This window comes from Oratosquilla oratoria, chromosome 27 (assembly GCF_046742065.1).
Source record: "Oratosquilla oratoria isolate Oo_2021 chromosome 27, ASM4674206v1, whole genome shotgun sequence".
NCBI lineage: Eukaryota > Metazoa > Arthropoda > Malacostraca > Stomatopoda > Squillidae > Oratosquilla > Oratosquilla oratoria.
Genome location: NC_134803.1, coordinates 19,118,953 through 19,146,906, shown reverse-complemented (window position 1 = coordinate 19,146,906; position 27,954 = coordinate 19,118,953). Strand labels below are relative to the sequence as shown.

The 27,954-nt window shown below is 41.0% G+C and overlaps 1 protein-coding gene across 2 annotated transcripts in view; it reads right to left on the bottom strand.

Annotated features, from left to right (window-relative positions):
- LOC143039924 (syntaxin-7-like) overlaps window positions 1–27,954 on the bottom strand; it is a 216,983-nt gene that overhangs the window by 72,771 nt on the left and 116,258 nt on the right. For both annotated transcript variants that reach the window (XR_012967677.1, XM_076210315.1), the window contains exon 6: window positions 10,620–10,752. Coding sequence is in view for 1 of the 2 variants with exons in the window: in XM_076210315.1 (XP_076066430.1) it covers window positions 10,620–10,752 (133 nt within the window). In the remaining variant the exon portion in view is untranslated. The remainder of the gene's footprint in view (window positions 1–10,619; window positions 10,753–27,954) is intronic.

The window sequence follows — 27,954 nt, the reverse complement described above, 5'->3', positions numbered from 1 at the left end:
TCCCTCCTTGAACCATCCCCATTCCTCCTCCACACCTACCTCTACTCTATCCTTCACTCCCTCCCACTCCTCCTTCAGCTTCCTCTTGTACTCCTTCTCCTTTTCCTCTTCGTTTAAAGAGTTCACTCTAAGCACCTCCCTACCTTTTGTCCCTTTCCTCTTCCTCCATCTGTCCTCCACTCTCAACTTACCTTCCACCAGAAAATGATCTGATATTCCCCCACCCTCTCCCCTTAGCACATGTACATCCCTAACTCTTCCTATCATAATCCTATTTACCACTACATAGTCCATTAAAGCTCCATCTACCACCTTTCCATCCACCACCCTCTCCCATGTGTACTTATGCTTGACTTTCTTCCGAAACACTGTATTTGCTATCATCAACTCTCTAGACACATTTCCACCATCAACTCTCCACTATGAGTCTTTCCTGGAACTCCACATTTCCCAACCACTCCATCAATTGGACCATTTCCTACCCTAGCATTAAGGTCTCCCAGTATTATTACATTTACACTTCTCCCTAAGCCCTCTATGCACTCATTTAAATCTATCCAAAAGGCCTCCCTTTCTTCTACATTCTTCTCACTGCCAGGCCCATATGCACTTACAAAAACCCACATCTCCTTTCCCAGTTTCACCTTCATCCACATTATCCTTGAGGAAACCTCCTTCCACTCCACTACACGTTTACCTATCTCTTTACTTACTAGTATAGCCACCCCTTCCCTCCCTCGCCCTCTCTTCACTCCTGATAACCTCCCACTTACACTCCCAAACTTACACTCGCCCTTCCCTTTCGGCTTAGTTTCACTCAAAGCCAACACATCCATCTTTCTTCTCACAAACATACTACCTATCTCTTCCCTTTTACTCTCATCTGTACCACATCCATGCACATTAAAAGACCCAAACTTTAGGGTGCTGGTCCGAGGCCTTCCAGCCCCTCTTATGCCTCTGCTTTTGCTTTTAGGAATTTCCCCTGTGGGGCTACAAGGAGAAGGATGCCTAGTCCCAATCCCCGTCCCTTTATTCTCGCCTCTTACGATCCAAGTGGGAATACTTGGTGGCAGTATTCTTTTCCCCCACCACAGAAAAAGAAAGTACTCAGAGAAATGGTACAGTATAGCAACAAGGGTTGGGGGACAGCATAACGGAGGGACAGTCGTAGTATAAAAGTGTCATCGTTTCTCTATGAACAGAGTTTTCCTCTATCATAGACAAAATGATGTGTGGCTCTGGTCCGTAGGTGCGCCCCATATAGACCCTAAAGTATCGACTGCATACTACTTTGCCACAGTAACAAGCAGTCAATACCCCAGACGGGGAGACAAAATACATAGCATAATAAATTGTTCCTTGAAAGAAGGAAAAGTTCCAGAAGATTGGAAAAAAGCAAATATAGTACCTATATATAAAGGAGGTAATAAAGAAGACCCTACCTACTATAGACCAGTCTCTCTAACAAGTACAATAGCAAAAATTTGTGAAAGAATTATCAAAAGTAGATGGGTAAAGTATTTAGAGAAAAACAGTATGCTAAATCCAAGGGAATTTGGATTCAGACAAGGATGATCATGCATCACTAATTTAATATGTTTCTATTCAAGGCTAATAGATATAATACAAGAAAGAGATGGATGGGCTGATTGTGCATTTCTAGACCTAAAAAAAGCCTTTGACATAGTACCACATAAGAAGTTGCTTAAGAAATTAGAAACTGAAGGAGGAATACAGGGCAAACTGCTTAAATGGATGGAAGACTTTTTGCAAGAAAGAAAAATGAGAGTAGTGATAAGAGACAAACACTCAAAATAGGATAAAGTAATAAGCGGTGTTCCACAAGGAACAGTTCTGGCCCCAATAATGTTTGCTATATATATTAATGATATGGATGAAGAAATGGAAAGTTATATGAGCTTCTTTGCAGATGATGCTAAACTATTAAAAAAAGTAAACACAGAAGAAGATTGTGAGTCACTACAGAGTGATCTAAATAAAGTATGGGAATGGAGTAGGAAGTGGGAGATGGAGTTCAACACTAAAAAGTGTAGTATAATGGAATTTGGAAAAAGCAAAAACAGAATAACAGGAGCATATAAATTGGGAGAAGAAGGAATAAAAAAAGTAGAAAATGAGAAGGACCTGGGAGTCATTGTTATGAATAATATGTCACCTGAGAAACATATAAATAAGATTTTTGGAGAAACTTATAATTCAATAAGAACAATTAAAGTGGCATTTACATACCTGGATAAAGAAATGGTGAAGAAAATTCTAATCACTCTGATAAGACCAAGATTGGAATATGCTGCAACAATGTGGTCACCAAGTACAAAAAAATGTATAAAAAAAAATTGAAAGAATACAAAGAGCAATTACAAAATTGGCACCAACACTCTCAAAACTATCATATGAAGAGAGAGTAGCAAAACTTGAACTACAGACACTAGAGCAAAGAAGAGAGAGGAGATCTGATAGCTATTTACAGAATCATGAAAGGCATAGAAATTATTGATAGAGAGAATCTGATAAAATGGGATGATAGAAATACAAGAGGACACGGAAAGTAAATCAAGAAAGACAGCTATAGAAGAGATCTGAAAAAGAACAGCTTTCCTCACAGAGTAATAGACAGTTGGAACAAGTTAGATGAGAAAATGGTGTGTGCAAAAACAATACATGAATTTGAAAATAGTTTAGATAAAATGAGATATGAAGACGAGACACCACGAGTATAGCTCCTCTTCCCGTAAAATACAACTAGGTAAATACAACTAGGTAAACTAGGTAAATACACACACACACACAATGATAAAATGGGATGATAGAAATACAAGAGGGCACATAAAGAAAATCAAGAAAGACAGCTATAGATGAGATCTGAAAAAGAACAGCTTTCCTCACAGAGTAATAGACAGTTGGAACAAGTTAGATGAGAAAGTGGTATGTGCAAAAACAATACATGAATTTAAAAATAGTTTAGATAAAATGAGATATGAAGATGGGACACCACGAGCATAGCTCCCCTTCCCGTAAAATACAACTAGGTAAAATACATGCATACACACATGTATAAAAAAACTTGAAAGAATACAAAGAGCAATTACAAAATTGGCACCAACACTCTCAGAGGCTAGTAAAACTTGAACTACAGACACTAGAGCAAAGAAGAGAGAGAGGAGATTTGATAGCTATTTACAGAATCATGAAAGGCATAGAAATTATTGATAGAGAGAATCTGATAAAATGGGATGATAGAAATACAAGAAGACACGGAAAGAAAATCAAGAAAGACAGGTATAGAAGAGATCTGAAAAAGAACAGCTTTCCTCACAGAGTAATAGACAGTTGGAACAAGTTAGATGAGAAAGTGGTGTGTACAAAAACAATACATGAATTTAAAAATAGTTTAGATAAAATGAGATATGAAGACGGGACACCACAAGCATAGCTCCCCTTCCCGTAAAATACAACTAGATAAAGGTAAATACATGTTGCAACAAATTACTGCACGTTGCTGTTCGTTTGCAATTCACGATTGTGCTGCCTATAATTTATTTACAATAATATATATACTGTATGTGTGTGTGTGTGTGTACACTAGGGAATTTTTAGATACGTATCATTTTTATAATCCGCTCTGGCAACACTGTTACACCAACGCTCACTCGCTCAATTTAACGGAAAATTCAATTTAGCGGATTGGACCTTGGCTGAATTAGTTCGTTAAATCGGGCTTCTACTGTACTAACATTGACGGATTAATTTCAGGTCTGAACGAACTCAACGATCACCTGCTAGAAGAAAAACCAGACATAATGGGAACTGTAGAGACTAAACTAAGAGGTGAAATACCATCCATCGATATTGGACAAGGACTATATAATTACTGGATAAAAAACAGGGACAAGGAACAGGTAGGAGGAATAATGTTCTTGGCCAAGAAAGACTTAAATGTGAAAAAATTTGCAGAGGGCAAAGATAATGTTGAACTGATCATGATAAAAGTCGAAGACAAGAATATGAAAAGTAGAAAGTTTGTGGTGACCTATGTGCCCCCAAAAATGAATGCTTGGAAAGAGAATGAACATACAAAAATGCTAGAAGATACAAGGAAATCACTAAATGAGATACTAATGGGCAGGGGTAATCTGGTAATTATGGGGGACTTCAATTGGAAAGAAATTTGTTGGGAAAACATGACAGTACGAGGAGGAGACGACTTGTGGGGTAATGTACTGCTGGACATGACCATGGAATACACAATGACCCAATGGGTCAGTGAAAACACCAGATACAGAAGCAATGAAGAGTCGTCGAAACTAGATTTAATATTTACAACAGAACCTGAAATTGTGGACAAAATCCATTACAAGACACCAATTGGAAAGAGTGACCATATACTCATCAAAACTGTACCAAAGGCAGAAATGGACATGGAGAGAAATGAAAAGCATGAGAAAGGAAGATTGATGTACAACAAAACGGACTTTGCAAAACTGAAGATATTCTTCCGGAATGCAAACTGGGATAAATTCTACATGGAAGAGACAATAGTGGATGAGAAATGCAATATCTTGATGGAAAATTACAATGAAGGGGTAAACAGGCATGTACCAAGACAAAAGCAAGAGAGAGTGTACATTAAATGTTGGTTCAACAAAAGATGCAGTGAGGCAAAAGACAGAAGGGCCAGAGCTTGGAAAAGGTGGAGAAAAGATAAAAAACCTAGTAAATGGCAAATTTATATAAACTATAGAAATAAGTATCTTAATGTGAGAAGAGAGGAGAAAAGGAACCATGAAAAGGATATTATACAGTAGATAAATGCAAAGATCAACCCAAACTATTCTATCGATATGTGAATGGTAAACTTAAAACAAACAGGAAATGGTGAAACTATGCCAAGGGAATATAAAATACACAGAAGAATTAGAAATGGCCGACGTCATGAACAATCACTTTAAATCTGTCTTCACCAGAAAGTACAAAAGTGGGACGAAGATAATAACGAGCAATCTCCCCACATGAGTGAGTTTACAACAACACAAAAAGGAATATCAGAACACCTATCAAATCTTTACATCAGAAAATCACATGGCCCGGATGGAATTGCAAATTGGATTCTAAAGGAATGCAAAGAAGAACTAACGGGCAAAATACACATCATAATAAATAGCTCACTCAAAGAAGGAAAGATACCTATAGACTGGAAAAGTGCTAACATTGTACCATATATAAAGGAGGAAACAAGGAAGAACCCACCAACTATAGGCCAGTATCACTAACAAGCACTATAGCCAAAATTTGTGAGAAAATCATCAAGAATTGATGGGTAAAACATCTGGAAGACAACAGCATAATAAACCCAAAACAATTTGGGTTCAGACAAGGAAGATCATGCACCACAAAATATGCTTCTACTCAAGACTAATAGACAGAGTCCAAGAAAGAAATGGATGGGCTGATTGTGCCTTCCTAGACTAGCAAAAAGCTTTTGACAAAGTACCACACAGAAAATTACTAAAAAAACTGGAACACTTAGGAGGAATACAGGGGAACATACTAAAATGAATGGAGGACTTCCTGACTGGTAGAAAGATAAGAGTAGTGCTCAGAGAAAATTATTCAGATTGGAAAGAGGTGATCAGTGGAGTACCATGAGGATCTGTACTGGCACCAATAATGCTTGCTATTTATGTGAATGACATGGACGAAGATGTGAAATGTTACATCAGCTTCTTTGCAGACGACGCCAAACTGTTAAGGAAAGTAGAAACTGATAAGGACTGTGAAGTACTGTAGGAAGACCTGAATAAGGTATGGAATTGGAGTCAGAAATGGGAAGTGGACTACTAAGAAGTGTAGCATAATGGAGTTTGGAAAAAGCAAAAACAGAATATCAGGACAATATACAATTGGAACCAAGGAGGTAAAGAAGGTAGGATCCCAAAAAGATTTGGGGGTAATTATCACAAACGACTTGTCCTATGATAAACAGATTAACAAAATTGTCGGGGAGGCTTACAACTTACTAAGATCAATAAAAGTGGCTTTTGCATACTTGGACGAAGACATAATAAAAGAAATATTGGTTACATTGATAAGGCCTAGACTAGAGTATGCGGCGACATTGTTGTCACCCACTACCAAAAAGAATATAAAGAAATTAGAAAGAATCCAGAGAGCAGCAACAAAAATGGCACCTGCACTTGCAAACTTATCATATGAGGAGAGATTGGCTAAACTGGAGTTACCAACGCTGGAGCAAAGAAGAGAGAGAGGTGATCTACTGGCCATCTACAGAATCATGAAAGGCACAGAGATACTCGATAGAGAGGACTTACTAAACTGGGACAAGAGAAACACAAGAGGACATGGAAAGAAAATAAAAAAACATAACTACAGAAGAGAACTGAAGAAAAACAGTTTTCCACATAGAGTAGTGGACACTTGGAACAAACTGGACAATGAAATAGTATGCGCAAAAACCATTCATGAGTTTAAAAGCAAACTAGACACTGCAGGATACAAAGGCGGGACACCACGACCATAGCTCCCCTTCCCGCAAAATACAACTAGGTAAATACAAAAACCAAACAAGAATTTAAGGACAAACAAGATGCTGAAAGATACAAAGAGGGGTCACTATGAGCATAGCTCCCTTCCCGTAAAATACAACTAGGTAAATACAACTAGGTAAATTACACACAATGACAAACCATTGTCTGGAATGGACATCTAGAACAAGCTCTGGAGTACAGCGCTTCTTCACTAAGTTGGAGTAAATGACTAGTTGGTATCATACGGGAAGGGAGCTTTGTTTATCAAGTGACCAAAATGATATAATAATCTCACTTACTGGTTTAATATTAAATGGAGGATGATGAAGACAGACAAAAATATAGTGAAACACTGAAGAGAACACTGGATGTAAGCATGGTTGAATCACTGTTAGGCATCATCCCCAAAAAAAAGAGTTGCAACATGGAAACACCTAAGACAAATCAAAGGTATGAAAGTGCTTTTTCAGGGTTTGCAAAAGAAAGTGGAATACTAGGTAGAGGTATAGATTTGGAAAGAGAAACAAGGTATAAAAATATTCTAAGAAATCAGGAGATTACAGAACTAATAAATGAAATTATAGATCTGAAAGCTGAATTCAAGTGATTGAGCTGAAATGTTGAAACAAACAGGGAGCTTAATGATCTAAAAAAGGAATTAAGCACAGTCAAAAGTGAGAATGAAAGAATGAAAAAAGAAGATACAAACAAAAATGAGGCTTTGAAAAAAAAAAAAGTAAAAGAACAAATACAAGCGGTGACCGAGAAAGTTGGAGAAACCGTAAAAGAGACAGTCTCCATGAAATAAAAAATCAATGGAAAGTGGAACAAGAAAACTAAAAAATAACTTTTAAAGAAATTGTACAACGTGGAAGAAAATGCAAAAAGAAACATTTATTAAAGTAATTAATGAGAAAGAAAATTAGGTCAGAGACACAGTTGATAAAAAAAGTGTACAGTAGTTTATGTTATTTAAGAAAAACACAATGTAGCTAGATACTTAAGAGAAAAAGAGAAAGAAATAAAAAAAAAAAATCTGAAAGAGATACAAGAGGATGGGCAAGAAATGGAAAAGGAAATAGAAGTGCAGAGAATGGGACTCTACTCTAAAGAAAAAAATTGACCACTAAAAACTAAACAAAGGTCTCAAATATTTGATAGTGGAAGAATTACTAACAAAAACACTTAAGTTGTCAAAAAGCGAAAAGTACAAAAATATATGGATAAAAAAAAAAAATGAGGGATGAGGAAAAAGAGAGGGAAAAGACGCTAAGAAATGAAGCAAATAAAAAAAAATGAGAGAAGAACAGACTGAAAAGAACAAGTTTTTTTGGAGAGTACCAGAATTGAGGCTGAGAAAATGGTATATATACAGACGCTCCTCTACTTACGTTAATTCGTTTTATGTTTTTTCGATTTTACGTTTGAACTGACTGTAAAAAAAAAAATTGTAAAAAAAAAATGTTTGAGTGAATTTTTTAGTTTAGCGCGGTCTCCGTAGTTCAAACGATACTTACGCATGATGCTGCGTCCATTGTTTACATGGCACAAAGGACAGACTGAACGTGCCTTGCCTCATCCTCCTCCCCCTCCTCCTCCCCCATCTCAATTTATGTTGCTTGAATTTAATTTATTTGAAATTAATGTTATTATTTTACAATGTTATGTGTATAATTAATTATTTAGGGGTGTTTTATAAGATACGGTAATAGAATTTACGGATGTATAGTACAGTAACAACTTACATTCATTTTCAACTTACGTTCGGAACGTAACTAAAACGTAAGTTGAGGAGCGTCTGTATATAAAAAAAAAGGAAACAGAAAACAAAAAAGGAGAAAAAAGGAACAAATTAAAAATAATGTATAACAACATAGATGCCATGATTTCAGGACTAAGTGAATTAAACGACTATATGGCAGAAGAGAAACCAGATATAATGGGAATTGTGGAGATGAAATTAAAAGGTCCACTACCACCAAATACTGTGGGACAAGGTTTATATAACCATTGGATAAAAAATAGAGAGGAGAAACAGGGTGGAGGAGTCATGTTTTTGACTAAGAAAGGCTTAAATGTGACAAAGATAACATAAATACATACATATACAAGGGAGGTAGCCAAAAAGAAAAAGGCATAAAATCATTCCCACCCATTCCATCCCTAAATACACTCCACTCCACTCCCCTCCGCCCTCCCTCTCATCTTAGCACCTCCCAGATGACAGGTCATCCCTGCACCTTGTCCACTGCCCTGGGTCAGAGACAGTGTCGCAAGGCACAGCACATCCACAGCAAGGCAGCTTTATTAAATCGGCAACCCCCCTTCTCCGTCCCCCAATGCATAAAAGAAGATGGGGAGAAATCCCTTTGGGCTGCGTCAAATTTTGCTCACACATACTACCTCACCCCCATCCCCCCCCCATTCCAACTCATGAATCACAACATACATACATATACCAAAGGCATAGAAACCACTCCCACCCATTCCATCCCCTACATACTCCGCTCCCCTCTACCCTCTTATCTTGGCACCTCCTGGATGATGGGTCAACCCTGCATCTTGTCCACTGCCCTGGGTAAGAAGCAGTATTGCAAGATACAGCACATTCACAGCAAGGCCACTTCATTAATTTGGCAACCCCACCCTCTCCATCCCCACATGTAGAAAAGGAGAAGATTGGGAGAAATCCCTTCGGGCTGCATCAATCTATTTCTCATATGTACTCCCTCATGCCCCATCCACCACCCACTTCCCCTCATGCATCACAGCCTCATCCATACACAACCCCTCTCCATTCACCCCTATCTTCTGTCCTCTCCTGTCCTTCCTCAACAGACATTCCCCTCTTTCCCAATGCCCTTTTTATGCCATCTATCCATCTCATCCTAGGATGCCCCCTCATGTTTATTCCTTCCACCTCTGCCTTCCACACCTCTTTTATTAATCTTTCTTCACTCATTCTTTCCATGTGACCAAACCATCCTAATACTCTTTCATCAGCCCTATCTCCCAACTCCCTTTCCACCCCATTCTCTTCCTCACCTCCTTATTTCTCACTCTATCTAGCAGAGTAACCCCTATCATACTTCTCAGGCATTTCATCTCAAACACATTTAAACTCCTTCTCTCTTCCTCTTGTATTTTTCTCACACATACTACCTCACCCCTATCCCCCCACCCATTCCACCTCATGCATCACAACATCATCTATATACAACCATTCTCCATTCAACCGTCTTCTGTCCTCTCTCGTCCTTCCTCAACAGACATTCCCCTCTTCCCCAAAGTCCATTTCACCCCATCCATCCATCTCATCCTAGTTTGCCCCCTCATGTTCACTCCCTCCACATCTGCCTTCCATACCTCTTTTACTAGTCTTTCTTCACTCATTCTTTCCATGTGTCCAAACCATCCTTATACTCTTTCATCCACCCTATCTCCCAACTCCCTTATCACCCCTGTTCTCCTCCTCACCTCCTCATTTCTCACTCTATCTAGCCTAGTAACCCCTATCATACTTCTCATACACCTCATCTCAAACACATTCAAACTTCTTCTCTCTTCCTCTCTTATGTTCCATGTTTCTGCCCCATACAGTGCTGTTGGCACAATCGCTCCTTCATACAATCTCCTCTTTGCATCCATTCCTAAATGTCTATTTCTCATTACACTTTTTAATCCACAATGGCATTTACTTGCTTCTCTCAATCTACATTCTACCTCCACCCCTACTCCTCCCTTTCCTGCCACATTTGCACCCAAGTATCTAAAACTATGCACTTCCTCCAGTCTCTCTCCTTTAATACTCGCTTCCAGTCTGCTGTCACTTTTTCCCCTTGTACATCTCATCACCTTACTTTTACCCACATTTATCTTCAATTTTCTTTTTTTGCACACCTTCCCAAACTCTGTCACTAACTTCCTCATAGCTCCCTTCCCTTGTAATACAACTAAGTAAATATACACAGAGAGAGAGAGAGAGAGAGAGAGAGAGATAGAAAGAGAGAGAATGCAGTAAACAATCATGGCACATCTTGCCACACTCACCTACAACTTCTGACTGCTGCGTTACCATGGAGGACAGTTCTTTCATGACTTCATTTAGATCAACTATGTCAGTCTCCAACTGCCGAACACTTTGTTCCCGTTCAAGGTGCATGGCATTTTCAAACTCCATATCCTGGCAAAACCATGCACAAAAATTAAATTCATAGTATATCATCAAAATTCATTCAATTCACTCGTTAGTATTAGATCAATGGTCTAGTAGTAAATTAGTCTATGAATCAATCAATTGTTGCCTCAAGTTTCACCAAGCGGAAAACTGACAACCCCACAGTGACTAGCAATAGTCCTCAGAACCTCAGTCCTCAGATCTCTTTGGTAACAATATTTGGACTGCTGTCTATTCTGTATCAAAGTGGTATGGAGTGGAGAGCAGTTGCTAGTTGTCAGCTCTACTTGTGTGAAAAAATGTAATAAATATAGCTAAGTTAATAGAGAAATCCTGGGCCTAGTCCACAGACTGAATGTCAGCCCCTCAGTGCTTGCTACACCTCCAGATGGAGGTGAGGGGGTTGATGGGTTTTGAAAATGGGCAGCTTTGCTAACCATCTAGCAGGACCACTAAATACAGTCCATGAATCTAAAATTTATTCAACATGTGAGATGTTTGTTCATATTTAAGTCTACAACATTTTTAAGTTATGTAATGCAACACAACACCAATAGGTTTCTTCCCCTTTACATGGGAGGTAAACAGCCAAGGCATGCACCCACCCTGACCCATCCCCTTTCATCATCCATTTCCATTTTATCTTGGCTCCTTATGAATGAAGGGCCATCCTTGTATCCTGCCCACTGCCTGGATCAGAAGCAGTGCAACAAGACACAGCATATCCATAGCAGCACCAGCCTCTTCATTTCAGGAGAGGCACCCCCAATTACTAAGTGGGTGATGTTAAACCCTAAAATATAAATGATAAATAACATATCTTTGTACCTTTAGTGTAAAATCCCAAAGTTTCATTGAAATATGATAATTATTTTTGGAGATATGAAATAAATCAATGGATTTTCTTTATCTCCTCCTCTATATATTGGTACAATAATTGCATTTTTCCAGTCTTGTGGTACTTTTCTTTCTTTGAGTGAGAAGTCAATTATCTTGTGTATTTCATCTGTGAGTTCATCTATGCATTCTTTTAATATCCAGTTCGCTATTTTGTCTGGCCCACGTGACTTTCTGACATTGAGTTTCTTTATTTGGTCCTGTCTGGGGTATTGGCTGCATGTTGTTATAGCAAAGTAGCATGCAGTTGATACTTTAGGATCTATATGGGGTACTCCCTATGGACCAGAGCCACACATCATTTCGTCTGTGATGGAGAAGGACTCTGCTCACAGAGAAATTATGAAATTCTTATTATACTGCTACTGTCCCTCCGTTATGCTGTCCCTCAACCCATTGTTACTATCCTGTACCATTTCTCTGAATTTCATTTCCTTGTTTTGCCTACCCTATGGTGGGGGGAAAAGAATGCTACCACCAAGTATTCCCACTTGGATTGTAAACGGCGAGAAAAACGGGACAGGGATTGGGACCAGGCATCCTTCTCCCTGTAGCTCCACAGGGGACATTCCTAAAAAAAGTAAAGGCATAAGAGGGTCTAGGAGTTTTCCAACCAGTACTCTAAGGTTTGGGTCTTTTAATGTGCATGGATGTGGTACAGATGAGAGTGAAAGAGAAGAGATAGGCAGTATGTTTGTGAGAAGAAAGATGGATGTGTTGGCTTTGAGTGAAACTAAGTTGAGATGGAAGGGCGAGTGTGAGTTTGGGAGTGTAGTTGGGAGATTCTTAGGAGTGAAGAGAGGGCAAGGGAGAGAAGGAGTGGCTATACTAGTAAGTGAAGAGAGGGCAAGGGAGAGAAGGAGTGGCTGTACTAGTAAGTGAAGAGATAGGTAAACATGTAGTGGAGTGGAAGGAGGTTTCTTCAAGGATAATGTGGATGATGGTGAAACTAGGAAAGGAGATGTGGGTTTTTGTAAGTGCATATGGGCCTGGTAGTGAGAAGAGTGTAGAAGAAAGGGAGGCTTTTTGGATAGATTTAAATGAGTGCTTAGAGGGATTAGGGAGGAATGTCAATGTAGTAGTATTGGGAGACCTTAATGCTAGGGTAGGAAATGAACCAATTGACAGAGTGGTTGGGAAATGTGGAGTTCCAGGAAAGACTCATAGTGGAGAGTTGAAGGTGATGTGTCTAGAGAGTTGATGATAGCAAATACAGTGCTTTGGAAGAAAGTCAAGCATAAGTACACATGGGAGAGGGTGGTGGATGGAAGGGTGGTAGATAGAGTGTTAATGGACTATGTAGTGATAGGAGTATACAGGGAGACCTCCTTATATGGTAATTCTTTATCTGGTAAATTCACAGATATGGTATTTGGTAATTACTACCTTCAAATCTATTTACAGTAAGAAAAATTCAAAGATATGGTACCCGCTCATGTTTTGTTTACACCATACCATAGCGCCACCACGCTGTGCAGCCACCACAACAATCAGTCTCTTCCTGTGTTTCCCTTTGAACACAAGTTAAATCCTTATGGTGTGTTTTTTGTGGATATTATCACGATGCACAGTGACGCACCCATAATGGCCACAAAATGTTCGGCAGACACTGCTGGAGTTGAAAAGGCAAAGTGATATTTTGAAGAGGAAAGAGCTGGGAGAAGGTACGTCTGCCATAAGTCGAAACTTGGGCCTAGCCCAGTCGACAGTCTGGACAGTGTTGAAGAATCGTGTGGCTATAAAAAAAGCTGGGGAGAATGCAACGCATCTTCAGAGCAAATTGCTAACAAAACACCGTGAGCCAATAATGGATAAGATGGAAAGGTTGCTCAAAATAAGGATCGACAACCAGAATCGTCAAAATATGGCTCTGTCTGAATTTAATCTGTCAGAAAGCATTGTCCTTTATTGAAAGACTGAAGGTAGAAATGGGAGTGGAAGACTTTGAATTTAAAGCAAGCAAAGGGTGGTTTGATAAATTCAGGTGACGTTCAGCTCTCCATAATATCAAGGTCACAGGTGAGGCTGTTAGTGCCGACAATGAGGCTGCAGACAAATTCAAGCCAGAATTAGAAAAGTGCATTGAAGAGAAAGGGTACAGCAAGAAACAAGTTATAAATTATGATGAAACAGGACTTTACTGGAAGAGGATGACCAGTAAGACCTATATTGACAAGAAAGAAAAAAGTGTGAAGGGGTTTAAAGCCTCTAAAGACCGCTTAACCCTGTTCCTTGGAGGCAATGCAGAAGGGGATTTGAAGCTAAAGCCAATCCTCATATACCACTCAGAAAACCTGAGAGCACTCAAGGGGTTACTGAAGCAATACTTACCTGTGGTATGGAAATCAAATCCAAAGGCATGGCTGACCACTTCAATTCACCAGGACTATTTTACATCATATCTGTCTCCAACTTTTAAGGAGTATGCATCAGCTAACAACATTGCCAACCAATTCTTACTGATAGTTGACAATGCTTCCAGCCACCCAAGGGCTATGGAAGACTGGGCGGATAATATCGAAGTGATGTTCCTGCCAACAAACACCACGGCTCTGATCCAACCAATGGATCAAACAGTTATCAAGACAACAAATTATAGACTGGTGTCCCTAGCAAGTACAATAGTCAAAATTTGTGAGAGAATCATCAAAGATAGATGGACAAAATATCTGGAAGAGAATAATATACTGAACCCAAGGCAATCTGGATTCAGACAAGGAAGATTATGTACCACCAATTTAATTTATTTCTATTCAAGATTGATAGATATATTGCAGGAAAGGGATGGCTGGGCAGACTGTGCATTCCTGGACCTACAAAAGGCATTTAATAAGGTACCACACAGAAAATTACTATATAACCTAGAAACAATAGGAGGCATACATGGAAAACTATTGAATTGGATGGAGGACTTCCTACATGGAAGAAAAATGAGAGTGGTGCTCAAAGACAAGTATTCAAAACGGGAAGAAATAAGTAGTGGTGTCCCACAGGGGTCAGTGCTGGCTCTGATAATGTTTGCTATATATGTAAATGACATGGATGAGGGCACTGAAAGTTACATGAACTGCTTTGCAGATGACGCAAAATTATTAAAGAGAATAAACTCCAAAATAGACTGTGACTCATTGCAGAAGGATCTGAACAAAGTCTCAGAGCGGAGCAAGAGATGGGAAGTAGAATTGAACATCAAGGAAGTGCAGTATAATTCAATTTGGAAAAAGCAAGAAGAGAATATCAGGACAGTATAAAATTGATGGGACCTAGGAGTAATTATCACCAAAGACATGTCGCCGGATAAACATATAAATCAAATAGTCGGAGAAACATACAATTTGTTGAGATCAATAAAGGTGGCCTTTAAATACCTGGATAAGGAAATAATCAAGAAAATATTACAAACACTAATAAGGCCAAAACTTGAATATGCAGCACTGATATGGTCACCCAGCACAAAAAAGAATATAAGAAAATTAGAAAGAATACAAAGAGCAACGACAAAGTTGGTCCCAACATTTGCAAACCTAACATAAGAGCTGCAACGTCTACGTCGTGGGACCACCCCCCAACCCCAAGAGTTGGGGGCCAATCAGCAGCAACCACCCCTGGCCATCAGCTCTACGCAGATGGCACCGATCCCCAAGGAGGAGCTACGCCTACCTGGGGGAGTACCACAATCCTTTTTTTTCCAACACACAATGTTACGTTTTTTCTGCACTGAGGGGTGATTTTCCGGCCATCACCCCTCTTCTTCTACTTTTAGCCGGAGATGTAGAGAGCAATCCTGGGCCCACCACAAAATACACATGCCCAACATGCTCTAAACCCATTACTTCGAGCAGACAGACAAAGGGCTCAGTTCAGTGCAATATGTGCAAAAACTGGGCCCACCTCACTTGTACAACACTTGCTGACACAAACCAATACACAAACACTTGGACATGTTCTACCTGCCCTCCAGTAACCCCAATCCCACCTCCCCAACCACAGCCAACACCCTTACCCACTCCCAATTTCCCTTTGCCCTTACCCCCGATTAGTACTCCCCTTCCTTTGTCCCCGATCTCTCCTTTCCCCCCCTCTGACCCAGATCCTACACCTTCCCCACTACCACCCCAACCTCAACCCCAAACGGCAACATACAACACATACAAAACACACAACATCAACATATTACAACACAACATTGACGGTATTAACACTAAAAAACATGAACTTGAACACTTTCTTAAACAACACAACATACACATTGCAATTTTACAAGAAACAAAATTAAGACACTCACACAAAATACCATCATTTCATAATTACACCACCATCAGACAAGACCGGACTGACGGCAATGGCGGTGGACTCATCACCCTGATCCACCATCCCATCTGTTTTGTGGACACAAGTGCCACAACCAAAATTCTCCTCCCTACCACAGATAACACAACAGAAACCCAATCCATTCGTATCCGCACAGGCAACAATTCAACACTAACAATAGTTAACATGTACATTCCCCCCCAATCATCCCCCACAGTTCCAAACACCTTCAGACCTCAACTCAGCCAACTAACCTCAATCCCCAACCTGATCATGGGTGGTGACTTCAACGCCAAGTCGTCTGCCTGGTTTGTCGACAACCCTGACACAGACAGAGGGCTTGATATACAGACTCAATTCGACTCATTGACTATCATGAACAACACGCATAATCATACACATATCCCATACCAAGCCCTCTACACTCCCTCCTCTCCTGATATCACCTTTTGCTCCCCCTGCCTAACCCCACCAACATCATGGAGAGTGGTCGGAGCCCTTGGCTCTGACCACCTTCCAATCATCATCACCACCAAAACAAGATGCACCCCAGCTGGCCACAGACACACTTACACCAATTACAAGAGAGCTAACTGGGAAGCCTTTACTGAAGAGACAGAACAACATTTTGAAACACTTAACAGTACACCAATCACAAACATAAACAATGCTGTGCACGCTTTTAATACAATCATACAAAACGCAGACAAGAGATACATCCCTAGAGGCAACAGAAAATCACACAACCCCAACTTCACACCAGAAATCCAAGGCCTCATCAGACAACGTGACACACTTAAACACGATACCCCCACACCTATCCCTCAAAACATAGCAGACCAAATACAAACACTAAACACTGTGATTGCCAATAAAATACATGAACAAAAAACACAAAATTGGCAAAACTTTATCAATACACTTGATCACAAAACAAACACCAGCAAATTGTACAAAACACTCAACAGCATCACACTATCCAACACTAACACTACACGCTCTCACGCAGCAATAATCACAACAGATAATCTACCCTCAAACAGACAACAAGCAAACGCACTCATACGTCATTTTGCACAGACGAGCCATCTTACATCTCACCCTGACGACCGACGCACCATTCGACGTAAGAAAGACTTCCCCACAGACTCAGACTATACACCCTTCATAGACAGTCAGACAAAACTCATAATGCATAATCTCAAGCACTCATCTGCCTGTGGCCCTGATAACATAAGCAACATCCACCTAAAACACATTGGACCACAAGGTATACACGCACTCACAAACATTGCAAACTACAGCTATTCACACAACACTATACCCGACATCTGGAAGCATGGTAAAATAATCACCATTCCAAAACCGAACAAAGACCCAACAATCCCAACATCGCACCGCCCAATCACACTTCTCTGCACCCCCTCTAAAGTCATTGAACGCCTAATACTTAAACTTGTCACACCATATATTCCCCTTGCTGACTCACAACACGGTTTTAGGCCACTACACTCCACAAACACTCTTCTGACAAACCTCACACAAAGAATTTTAGATGGCATCAATTCAGATAGGCCCCACCACACAACACTTCTTATAACATTGGACATTAGTAAAGCTTTTGATGCTATCCCCCGCCACAACCTAACAAATAAAATATATAACACAGACATGCACAATAACACCAAAAGATGGCTGGCCAATTATCTGGCAGGCAGGAATGCTCATGTGTCATATAATGGCCAATCATCGCACATCAGAAACATTAAGAACGGAGTACCACAGGGCTCAGTTCTATCCCCCACATTATTTAATCTATACATGCATGACTTACCCACGCCAGACACCTCAGAAATACAAATCTCTTCCTACGCAGACGACATAACAATCACATGCACACATCGTAACACAAAGCTGCAGAAATAATCCAGCCTTACCTTGACACACTCAACACATGGTTCATCACAAACAGACTCAAAATAGCTCCAACCAAATCTACAGCAACACTTCTCACCAACTGGACAAAAGAACACAAATACATACTTCATCTCTACATCAACAACACTCTAATACCACACACAAACACACCGAAAATTCTTGGTGTAACATACGATACATCCATGTCTTTCAAACAACACCTCACAAACATAAAAAACAAATGCACACCTAGACTTAACGCACTTAAGTCAATCACAGGAACAACATTTGGACAAAACAAAGAAACTAATATAACAATATACAAACAATGCATACGCTCAGTGATGAATTATGCGAGTCCTGCATGGGCTCCTAATCTCAGTGAGACACACCACAACACCCTTCAAATCATACAAAACAAAGCCCTAAAAACAATTACAGGCTGCACAAATACATCACCTACAGACCATTTACACCATGAAACAAAAGTCCTCAAAGTCAAGGACCACCTCGACATGAGAGGCACACAAACACTTGCTGCAGCCACCACAAACACATCACACCCGCTACACTACATAGCAGAACACCCACACACACCAAGAAACATTAAAACTACACCCAAAGACCTTTATTACGCACAGATACTCTCTTCTCTTCCTCCACAACCACCAAATACCAGCCTCCGGAAACATATTCATAATCATATCACTCACCGCTCCATTAACACACTGAAAGACAACACACTGCTGCATGCCAGACCCCCTGATATCCACCCTTCTGAATCCTCTCTCCCACAAAAGGACAGAGTCCACTTGGCCAGACTGCGATGCGGTCACCACCCAGCACTTCTAAGCTACCAGAAGAGGCTGGACGACCGTGTTGTGAACAGCTGCCCAGGATGTAACACTTCACCCCATACTATACAACACATAATGGAAGACTGCATTATACACAATCATGCACGCAAACAACACAACATACACTCTATAAAGGATTTGTGGGAAAACCCAGTTTCGGCTGTGGCCTTCCTTGAGGAGACGGGACTGCTCGGACAGACAGTCTAGGGAACGACAACAACAACAACAACAAAGATTGGCTGAACTGGAATTGCCAACCCTGGAACAAAGAAGAGAACGAGGGGACCTAATAACCAACTACAGAATTATGAAAGGAAAAGAATGCCTTGATAGAGAGGACCTATTAAAACAGGATAGAGGAAAAACAAGAGGACATGCAATGAAACTCAAAAAGGATAACTACAGAAGAGACCTGAAAAAGAACAGCTTCCCACACAGAGTGATAGACATATGGAACAAATTGGATGAAGAAATAGTGTGTGCAAACACAATACAACAATTTAAGAACAAACTTGATCTTGCAAGCTACAAAAACAGGTCACCACAACCATAGCTCCCCTTCCCGTATAATACAACAAGGTAAATACATTCAAAGCTTATTACCAGCAGCAAACCATGCAGCAACTGATAAAGGGCACAGATGGGCCTGGCAAGCCCACTATCAGAGAATGGTGGAAGTCTTATAACATTAAGCATGCCTTAGACAACATCAAGTCATCTTGGGATGAAGTGAAGAACTCTACCATGAACTTGACGTGGAGTAAAGTATGGCCAGAATGTGTGCATAACTTTCTAGGCTTCGCTGAAGACAACATCGGTGCAATCAGAGATGACATCGTAAATCTGTGCCATAAGGCTGGCTTCGATGGAATTGATAATGATGATGTTCAAGATCTTTTGGAAAACCATGGTAAACCTCTCACAAATGATGAACTTATAGAGCCAGACAAGGCATTACAGGAGGCAGAAAAAGAGGGAAATGAGGAAGAAGAACCTGTGCATGGCCTGGACATCAAAACTCTTAGAGAATGTCTCAGAAGTATCGAAAAAGCCCTGGAAACCCTGAAGGAACGTGACTCAAATCCTATCAGGAGTAGCAAAGTGGCTCATGACATAGAGAAAAGTGTCAAAATTTATCAAGAAATCTATGATGAAAAAAAAAGAAATGCCAAACAGTCCTCCATCTTCTTGTTCTTCAAGCCAGTCAGACCTGCCGTCCCTGTCACACCTGCTGACCCTGCTACAGCTGGCCCTTCCACATCTGCTGCTGACGGTTCTACAGCTGGTCCTTCCTCCATATCTTCTTTCTTCAAACCAGTAAAACGTGGCGACCTTGCTACAGCTGGCCCTTCCACATCTGCTTCCAACAGTGCAGACGACGAAGTGTTTGAGGGTTTTCAGCCTCCTGCCTCACCCTTATCTTCATCTGCCCACTCAACAAAAGATGAGTAAGGGCTGAGATCCCTACTGTTCCTTAGCCTCAGGAGGGATATCATCTGATAGAATATGTGGCAAATGAAAGGTAAATAAAAACATTTTCTGTTTATTTACTTTACATTTTCTTATGTGACTATTTTCATGTATTTTCATGTCTGTAGGGGTGACTTTTGACGTGCTGGAACACATATCCTATTATTACATGTTATAATGGGTTCGGTATACGGTAATTTCAATTTGCGGTAAAGTTTTCAGGAATGCATATGTACTGTATAACGAGGACTTACTGTAATAGAAAGAGTTAAGGATGTACATGTGCTAAGGGGAGAGGGTGGGGGAATATCAGATCATTTTTGGTGGAAGGTAAGTTGAGAGTGGAGGATAGATAGAGAAGGAGGAAAAGGACAAAAGGTAGGGAGGTGCTTAGAGTGAACTCTTAAATGAAAAGGAGTACAAGAGGAAGCTGAAGGAGGAGTGGGAGGGAGTGAGGGATAGAGTAGAGCTAGAAGTGGAGGAGGAATGGGGATGGTTCAAGGAGGGAGTCACAAAGTGTGCAAAGATGGTGTGTGGAACAAGAAGGACAGGAGGAAATAGAAGGAAGGGTAGTGAATGGTGGGATTAGGAAACAAAGAGGGTTGTAGAAGAGAAGAAGCGAGCTTTCACAGATTGGTTACAAAATAGGATGAGGGAGTTATATAAGAGGTACAAAAAAAAGAAAAGAGAAGTCAAGCACAAGGTAAAGGAGGCAAAGAGGAGAGCAGATGTGAAATGGGGTAAGAGTTTGACAGGAAATGTTGAAAGTAATAAAAAGATGTTTTGGAAAGATATTAAGAGAGGAAGAGGAGGTGAATCAAGTAGAGAAGAAAAGGTAAAAGATGCAGATGGAGAGATGATAATGAAAGAGAAGGCAGTAAGGGGAAGATGGGCAGAATATTTTAGGGAGTTGCTAAATGTGAAGGAGGATAGGGAGGGAAAGATAGTTGCAGTGGGAAGTGCTAAGAAAATGAGAGTAATGAGTGAGGAAAATGGAGGAGAAATAAGGAAGGATGAAGTGAAGGCAGTTGTTAAGATGATAAGAGCAGGTAAGGCACCTGGTCTGGATGGATGCCATGCAGAATGTCTGAAAAAAGGAGGTACAGTGATGGTGGACTGGCTGGTGAGGATAATTCATGTTTGCTGGAGAGAGGGTAGAATGCTGGAGGACTGGAGGAGTGCTTGTATAGTTCCACTTTACAAGGGAAAGGGGGACAAGTGTGAGTGTAGTAGCTTCAGAGGGATTAGCTTGTTAAGTGTAGTTGGGAAGGCTTATGGGAGGATATTGATTGAGAAGATCAGGAGAGGAACAGAGGGAGTGATTGGTGAGGAGCAGTGTGGATTTAGGACAGGTAGGGGTTGTGTAGATCAGATTTTTGTGGTAAGACAGATATGTGAGAAAGCTATAGGAAAAAGTAAGGATGTACAGGGTCTAACAGATAAATCCATACAAACTTTGAAGAGGTTTTAAGCACTTAAAAAGTAACATATGGCAATTCTGATTGTTTCCAGATACTTCCATTTGTCTAATAATTTAGCCAGTTGTATACTAGCACCGGTGCAATAAACAAGCAATGGAACATGCCAAACGTTCAGCCATATGCGAACTTCGTCGCGCGGGTCACACTCCTAGCGCCATAATAAGGATGCTAAAATACTCCAGACAAACTGTTTACGATGTTTGTAAACGTTTTGATGAGATCGGCGAAGACCAACGAGCTGCTCACAAGCCCAGAAGGGGCAGAATTCTAACACCTCGCTTTTTAGCTGGTCTCAAGAGAAGTGTCAATGCAAATCCAGCCTTACCATTATCGACATTGGCAAAGAAGAGAGGTGTCAGCACAATGACAATTCACAGAGCATTAAAGAAATTGGGATTAACCTCATTCTTACAAGGAAAAAGACATCTTTTGACACGAAAAATGAAAGAAATCCGCTTGACCAGGTGCCAAAAGCTGTTGAACTGGATGAAGTCGAATGGCTCAGTCATCAAGTTTTTTTCCGACGAAAAGATTTTCACGGTTGATGCGACTTTCAATAAGCGGAATGATCGCTGGATAGCCTCCTCATCCTCAGAGGTTCAACACAAGACAACGACGAAGAAACCAGCAAGTGTCATGGTGCTCTGTGTGGTGTCAACTGAGGGGGACGTCTTCACTCACTTCTTCAACAACAAGGAGAAAGTCAATGCCGTTGTCTATTGCAAAGTTCTAGAAGAGAAAATAATACCCTGGATGAAAGATAAGGCTAGTGACAACCAATTTGTCTTCCAACAAGACTCGGCTCCAGCCCACACAGCGAAGAGGACCACCAACCTTCTCGAAGGGTCAAATGTGCAGTTCTGGAACAAAGAGTTGTGGCCCTCAAATTCGCCAGACCTAAACCCTTTAGATTATTATTTTTGGGCGCGAATTGAGGCCAAGGCATGTGACAAGCCACACAGAAGTATAACAACCCTGAAGACAGACATCAAGAAGGCTGTGGGTTCATTATCAAAGTCTGAGATCATCAACGCTGTATCCAAGTTTCGTAAACGCGTTGAAAGCGTCATAACAGCTGAAGGTGGTTACATTGAATGAAATCATTGTTCTTATTGCCTTTTCTAAATATACTGAAAATTTCATAACTCTCTGTTTATTATAACCCGAGATATTAATCTTAAAACATGTGATAAGAAGTTGTACGGATATATCTGTTAGACCCTGTATTTCGGACTTTTATGGATCTGGAAAAGGCTTATGAGAGGGTAGACAGGAAGGCACTGTGGGAGGTTTTGCAGATATACGGGAAGGAGGAAAGCTTCTAGGAGCTGTCAAGAGTTTTTACAAGAGTAGTAGAGTATGTGTCAGGATTAGAAAGGGAGAGAGAGAGTGGTTCGAGGTAAAGGTGGGACTTTGTCAGGGATGTGTTATGTCACCCTGGCTATTCAATTTACACATGGATGGGGTGGTGCGAGAAGTAAAGGGGACAAGTTTGAGTGTAGTACTTTCAGAGGGATTAGCTTGTTAAGTGTAGCTGGGAAGGCTTATAGGAGGGTTTTGATTGAGAGGATTAGGAGAGGAACAGAGGGAGTAATAGGTGAGGAACAGTGTAGGTTTAGGACAGGTAGTGGTTGTGTGGATCAGATTTTTGTGGTAAGGCAGGTATGTGAGAAGGCTTTAAGAAAAGGTAAGGATATATTTTGGGCCTTTATGGATGTCACGTGGGTCACGTGACAAAGCTAGCCATCGGCCCAGCGTGGTGCACCTGACCCAGGCCAGATGAATGTGACCCACGCTAGGGTAGCATGAGGTCATGCTTAGCCTCCCAGGGCTACCAACTATTCGCGGTCACCATTACTGCTGTGCGCATGCACAGATCGCCCCCCACCCACTCTCCTCACCCTCCTGGATGTGCAAAGGAAGGGCATGGAGAAGGATGAGAACACTTATTCTGCGTCTGTCGCCGGAGACGGACCCCCCCTCCCCCGAGCAGCACAGGGGAGGGCAGTTGAAGATACTTGTTTGCCCAGGAGACGGACCTCTGTCCTGAGGACTAAAAAGAGGCGCAGCACCCGTCCACCAAGGAGGAGGACACAGGGGCTCGTCTGGAGATCACAGCGGAGGGTCGCCCATCTGTCACCAAGGAGAAGGAAATTGACACTCGAGGAGAATTCATCCTCGCGCCTGCAGAACCGAGGAGTGGTTTGTGTATACTTATTTGTATATTTATATATAGTGAATAAGCCATGCTAAATATCATACTGGTGATATTTATTATTCATGTGTTCAGCCAGATTAGTGTGCTCTTGTTCATCCAATAAAGACATGTGTTGGTGTTGTACCTTGTTTCTTTTCTCTCGTGTCCAAATTTCTCTATATACCGAGTACTTAAACTGATTTGTACCCCCCTGACAATGGATTTGGAAAATGCTTATGACATGGTAGATAGGAAGGCACTGTGGGAGGTATTGCAGATGTGTGGGATAGGAAGAAAGCTGTTAAGAGCAGTCAAGAGTTTTTATGAGAGTAGTAGAGTCTGTGTTAGAATCAGAAGTGGAGAGAGTGAGTGGTTTGAGGTAAAGGTGAGACTTTGCCAGATATGTGTTATGTTGCCCTGGCTGTTCAATTTATACATGGATGGGGTGGTGCGAGAGGTAAATGCAAGGGTAATGGGTCGGGGATTGGAGATGGTTAAAGAAAATGGAGAAAGTGGGAGACAAGCCAGTTGTTGTTTGCTGACAGTACTACATTTGTGGTAGAATCAGAGGAGGAATTAAGGAACTTAGTGACAGAGTTTGGGAAGGTGTGAAAAAGAAGAAAGTTGAGGATGTGGGTAAAAGTAAGGTGATGGGTTGTACAAGGGGAAAAAGTGGCAGCAGACTGGAAGTAAGTATTAAAGGAGAGAGACTGGAGGAAGTGCATAGTAGATACTTGGGTGTGAATGTGGCAGGAAAGGGAGAAGTGGATGTAGAATGTAGATTGAGAGAAGCGAGTAAATGCCTTGGTGGATTAAAAAGTGTAATGAGAAATAGACATTTGAGGATGAATGCTAAGAGGAGATTGTATGAAGGAGTGATTGTGCTGACAGCACTGTATGGGGAAGAAACATGGAACATACAAAAGAGAGGAGTTTGAATGTGTTTGAGATGAGGTGTCTGAGAAATATGATGGGGGTTACTAAGCTAAATAGAGTGAGAAATGAGGAGGTGAGGAGGAGAACGGGGGTGGAAAGGGAGCTGGGAGGTAGGGTGGATGAAAGAGTATTGGGATGGTTTGGACGGACACATGGAAAGAATGAGTGAAGAAAGATTAGTAAAAGAGGTGTGGAAGGCAGATGTGGAAGGAGTGAACATTAGGGGTCAACCTAGGATGAGGTGGATGGATGGGGTAAAAGGGGCTTTGAGGAAGAGGGGAATGTCTGCTGAGGAAGGACGGGAGAGGATAGAAAACAGGTGAATGGAAAATAGTTGTATATGGATGATGTGATCCATGAGGTAGAATGGGTGAGGGAGTATGTGTGAGAAAAATTTGATGCAGCCTAAAGGGATTTCTCCTCGTCTTCTCCTTTTCTGCATGACGGGACGGAGAGGAGGGGGGGGTCACCAATTTAATGAAGCTGCCCTGCTGTGTCTTGTGACACTGCTTCTGACCCAGGGCAGTGGACAGGATGCAGGGATGATCCATCATCCAGGAGGTGCCAAGATAAGAGGGAGGGAAGAGGGTGGAGGGAAGTGGAGTGTGATAGGGATGGAATGGGTGGGAGTGGTTTTTATGCCTTTGTTTTTTGGCTCCCTCCCTTATAAGGGGGAAAAAAGCCTTTGGTATATGTATGTACCACTGTCATTTTCTTAGCAGTTCCCACTGCAACTACCTTTCCTTCCCTAGCCTCCTTCACATTTAGCAACTCCCTAAAATACTCTCCCCATCTTTCTCTTACTGCCGTCTCTTCCATTATCATCTCTCCATCAGCACCTTTTACCTTTTCTTCTCTACTTGATTCGCCTCCTCTTCCTTAATTTCTTTCCAAAACATCCTGTTATTACTTTCAAAATTTTCTGTCATAATCTTACCCCATTTCACAACTACTCTCCTCTTTGCCTCCTTTATCTTATGCATTACTTGTCTTTGTACCTCTCATACTCATATGATTCTCTCATCCTATTTTGTAACCAATTTGTGAATGCTTGCTTCTTCTCTTCTACAACCTTCTTTGCTTCCTGATCCCACCACTCACTATCCTTCCTTTTATTTCCTCCCATCATCCTTGTTCCACACACCATCTTTGCACACTTTGTGACTCCTTCTTTGAACCATCCCCATTCCTCCTCCACTCCTAGTTCTACTTTACCCCTCACTCCCTCCCACTCTTTTCTCATTTTCTTCTTGTACTCCTTCTCCTTTTTCTTTCTCATTTAAAAAGTTTACTCTAAACACCTCCGTACCTTCTGTCCTTTTCTTCTTTCTCCATCTATCCTCCACTCTCAACTTACCTTCCACTAAAAAATTATCTGATATTCCCCCACTCTTTCTACATGCACATCCAAAACTTCCTACTATTCTCCTGGTTACCACTATATAGTCCATTTAAGTCCTATCTACCACCCTTCCATTCACCACCCTCTCCCATGCATACTTATGCTTGACTTTCTTCTTGCTATCATCAACTCTCTTTCCAGACACAACTCCACCATCAACTCTCCACTATGATTTTTTCCTGGAGCTCTACACTTCCCAACCACTCCATCTATTGGTTCATACCCTACCCTAGCATTAAGGTCTCACAATACCACTACAATGGCATTTCTCCCTAAATCCTCAATGCACTTGTTTAAATCTTTCCAAAAAGCCTACTTTTCCTCTACACTCTTCTCACTACCAGGCTCATATACACTTACAGAGACCTACATCTCCCTTCCCAGTTTCACCTTTATCAACATTAATATTGAAGATACCTCCTTCCACTATACCACTCGTTTACCTATCTCTTCACTTACTAGTATAATCACCCCTTCTCTCCCTCATCCTCTCTTCACTCCTAACACCCTCCCAACTACACTCCCAAACTCAAACTTGCCCCTCCCTTTCAACTTAGTTTCACTCAATGCCAATACATCCATCTTTCTTCTCACAAACATACTGCCTATCTCTTCCCTTTTACTCTCATCTGTACCACATCCATGCACATTAAAAGACCCAAACCTTAAGGTTCTGGTTGGAAAACTCCTCCCAGACCCTCTTATGCCTTTGTTTTTTTCAGGAGCTACAAGGAGAAGGATGCCTAGTCCTATCCCCATCCCATTTTTGTTGCCTTTTATGACTCGAGTGGGAACACTTGATGGCAGTATTCTTTTCCCCCAGCATAGGGTTATTATCAGTGATAGCTTTTTTTATATCTATGCAGCTTCTGCATTACATTATCTGTCAGTTTCTTGGCTCCTCTAAGACTGATGCGCTTCATTTACTTTCCTGTTTTTGTTGTTATGACTGTAAAGTCCTATTTGAGTTTTCTGAGATGGGAGCCAAGTCTCTTTGCGACATGATTTGTGCATTCTTCTATGACAGGCACTTCATACAGTCCATGGCCATCATTTAGTCCACATACTGCATTATATGTACCTGAGTCTCCATCACTGACAAAAGTATATTGGAAGTTGTACTTTGTGGATTGAGTCCATAACCTCACTGCTGCTTCTACCTCCATAGCTGCTGGTGTTTCATCAAAATCCTTGTGGTAGACATCTTTGTGTCTATCAAACCATGCAGTCCATTCTTCGTCCAAGTTTCTTTTTCTTGGCAACAACAGAACAAAACTTACAACCTCAAAGTCAGTGACAGTCCCAGTTTTGTCATCAACATGAGAAGTGTGGCCTCTTTTCCTCCATGTTCCATCATATGTTGCAATGATATCTAGTCATTTTGTGATGGGATCTGGATGGCTTCCAAGTAAAGCATAATGCTTCATGTGATTTCATCTGATTTGTTTTGAGGTAGTGCCACATCTCATACAAGAAGTTTACATATCTGCTGAACTTTCCACTTGACATTGGGGGGGTGTTTGGTGCTTGAGAAATTCTGTTAAGGCCATTACACCCTAAGTCACTAATCTGGGCCTGATAAACAATTTTAAAGTTCATCTCTATAAAATTTCCTTTCCCTACATCACCCATCAGCTGCTGTGGCTTTACAGATACATCTTCATGATCTGTGCAGGTGTTACAGGTGATAGCAATGGAACAGTCAAAGGCATTGTACGAATCATCAATGCTCTTCTCATC